Source organism: Halyomorpha halys, unplaced genomic scaffold (assembly GCF_000696795.3).
Source record: "Halyomorpha halys isolate HHAL.00 unplaced genomic scaffold, Hhal_1.1 Scaffold492.1, whole genome shotgun sequence".
Lineage (NCBI taxonomy): Eukaryota > Metazoa > Arthropoda > Insecta > Hemiptera > Pentatomidae > Halyomorpha > Halyomorpha halys.
This window is the reverse complement of record NW_027114659.1, coordinates 127,848-130,574: the sequence shown is the minus strand read 5'-3', so window position 1 is coordinate 130,574 and position 2,727 is coordinate 127,848. Positions and strand designations below refer to the sequence as shown.

Genomic DNA, 2,727 nt, shown 5'->3' with positions numbered 1-2,727 from the left:
TAAATAAGTAAAATTCATAATTAGAAGGGTGGTTTGGGTTAATAATGGCAGAACGTAATTGTTTAGTAAATAGTAGAAATAAGAGAGAGAGTGAGAGAGAGAGTGAAGGAGAGAGAGGGAGAGGGAGAGAGGATGGGGGAGGGGAGACCTACTTTGAGAAGGCCAATTAGTACGAAGCTCCCACCAACAGTTACCTTACAATGCTACAATGTATTGCATTAGCTTAAGTAAAGGTGAGGGGGGATAGAGGTGTTAAGTCTTGCGGCAAGTGGCTTATCGACCGCGAGCAGGCCCCGCCCCCCGCCTCCCCTCGGCCAATCGCCTTCAGCCCATCCCCTCTCCTCCTCTGGCTCCGCCCACTCCGGCAAACAACTCTCGGAGTTTTATCAAGGACGATAAAACAGGGGTTACTGGTAGCCCCCTCCCCTCCTCTTGTTGACAAGCATCAGTCGCTTAGTGGCCACAGGCCCGTCGTGTCATGGAGTAGGAAGCTTCTGTTGTTGTCGTGATCCACAATGTCCGAATCCCCGCAGATCGACGTCGTGTCCGAAGAGGAAGAGGAGCCCAAGAGGTCCTTTACCAGCTTCTCCATCTCCAGCATCCTCAGTAGGGACAGTCGCCCTTCAGAACCGCCTCCAGCCATCCCGCCGCCTCCGGATGCTGCCATGCTCTCGAGGTAATTGTCACTCAACTTATGTGTATATTACTGTGATAGTTAAAATTGTGTTATGACATTGTTTAAGGGTACTAGTGTACAAAAAAAGCTCCAGTTTTATAAATAACTTATAGAAAATAAGCTTCATTCTTAGAACAAAGACGGGAAAACCCGGTTAGAAAATCATACAGGAAAAACTCAAAATAGTATATACAACAGCCAAATCCTTCAAAAATCAATTTTAATATTAAATTTTTAATACCTGACGCGGCTGAGAAAGAAGCACTGGGATCTTTCGGAGTCCGGCCCTTTCCTCTACAAGTGGAAGTTATTTGTAATATTATTTTTTCTTCTATTTATTATTTGTAAATAAATATTAGACAGAACGTAATGTTTCACATTACAAAAAAAAATATATCAAAACTTATCTATCCTCTGTTAAAAAGGATACGTCCAGGAATTAGTTTATTGCTTCTAAACGAAGATAGAATAAATTAAAAGATTTCCTCTGAAGCATCTTTTGTACACTAGTACTAAAAAAAAAAAAAATTATTTTTAAAAATAATTATTATATGTTTTCCTTATTAGATACTACTTAATATTAAAGTTCAAAATAATTTTTCAATCATTCAGAAGTTTCTTATTACGAACGTCAAACAAGTCTTACAATTTAATTTATTTGAAAACTTTTTTTTTTCATTAGATGACAAGGTAAAAAACGTTCTTTATTTATCTGTACAATGTTCCGGTTTTCCCGTTCTTTAAGTACAAACAATATTCCTACAACTATCAAAAAAATTGCATATACAATACAATTAAAACCTTATAATCAATTGTCTCAATTATTATGTTCATACCTTTCTTTTAGAAATATTTTCATACTGCCATATTGATTAAACTTTATAACCTAATATTGTTTAAACAATAACGTTAACTAATGATACATTCATCTGTGCCTTGAAAAATGAAATCCATAATAAATAAATATAATTAATGTAGTAGAACTCCAATTAAAATTATTTGTAATTTAATATAACGGACGTTATAAAAAATATGAGGATTTATAAAATTATATATTAGGAGTGATTAATATAGCTTATAATTTGATTAATGAATAATATAAAGTACAAATAAATATGAATGATGCCGTAGAACCCAGATTATTCTGGTTCCGCGTTACCGATTTCCCCGAATTAACCGGCAATAAAAATAAAATAAATAAATATGATAATAACTAACTATGATTAATATTAAATAATAAAAAATCGTTTATACACTAATAAGTGATTATAGACTGAGCTATACAGCTTATAAATCTATCTATACAGACAGGTAGTCAATTAGTCGATGCATAAATGTTAACAGCAAAAATAATTCCTGTATTCGCCTACCTGACCCGCCCCCGTATCTCCGTCAAGCGGACTGTCTTATCTCAATTTGAAAACGTTTACATACAATGAGTGAAGCGGCATTTGAAAACATTAATTTATACAAAGTTACGTTATAACTCTCAATAAAACGAGGAATCGGAGTAAAACAAGAAAAATTATATAATTACAATGTGAGAAAATGGTTAGGGGTCCGGTCAGTGAAGAACATATTTATTAGTGTCAACGTTTCGGCCAGAATTTCAGACCATCATCAAGGCGTCTGGAGCTATGAAGCCAACACTCAGTCAATTATTAAATTATAAATTATAAAAAAATAATTAGAAAAAACTTTTCTTTCTTTTTTATTATATCATGTAGATATATGTATTTTATATATGTCCGATCACGGATTGATTGATGTATTTGGGCACCATAGATTAATAAAGGATTTCTCCCTCTATTAAATAATTTACATGAGAAAACTATGTTTTTATAAGAGCCTCTATTTATTTTTGTATCAGCAGGATATGTCCTCTCTAGTTTATGAAAATCATGAGTTTTAGTTTTTCGGATTTATTCTTCCGAATTAGGAATTTGGACTTTGGTCATATAAGCCACAGAAATAATTTTAATTTTAAAGTATATTAGATTAGTCTAATAAATTTAACTTAATCATAAATTAATACTTACATATATGTGTTA

The 2,727-nt window shown here is 33.3% G+C and overlaps 1 protein-coding gene across 1 annotated transcript in view; it reads left to right on the top strand.

The window, feature by feature from the left end:
• The first annotated feature begins 416 nt into the window (after positions 1 to 416).
• The window catches only part of LOC106683513 (homeobox protein HMX3), an 82,854-nt gene continuing 80,543 nt past the window's right edge, over positions 417 to 2,727 (top strand). The window contains exon 1 of the mRNA XM_067051816.1: positions 417 to 676. Within this exon, the coding sequence (XP_066907917.1) occupies positions 516 to 676 (161 nt within the window). The 5' untranslated portion in view covers positions 417 to 515. The remainder of the gene's footprint in view (positions 677 to 2,727) is intronic.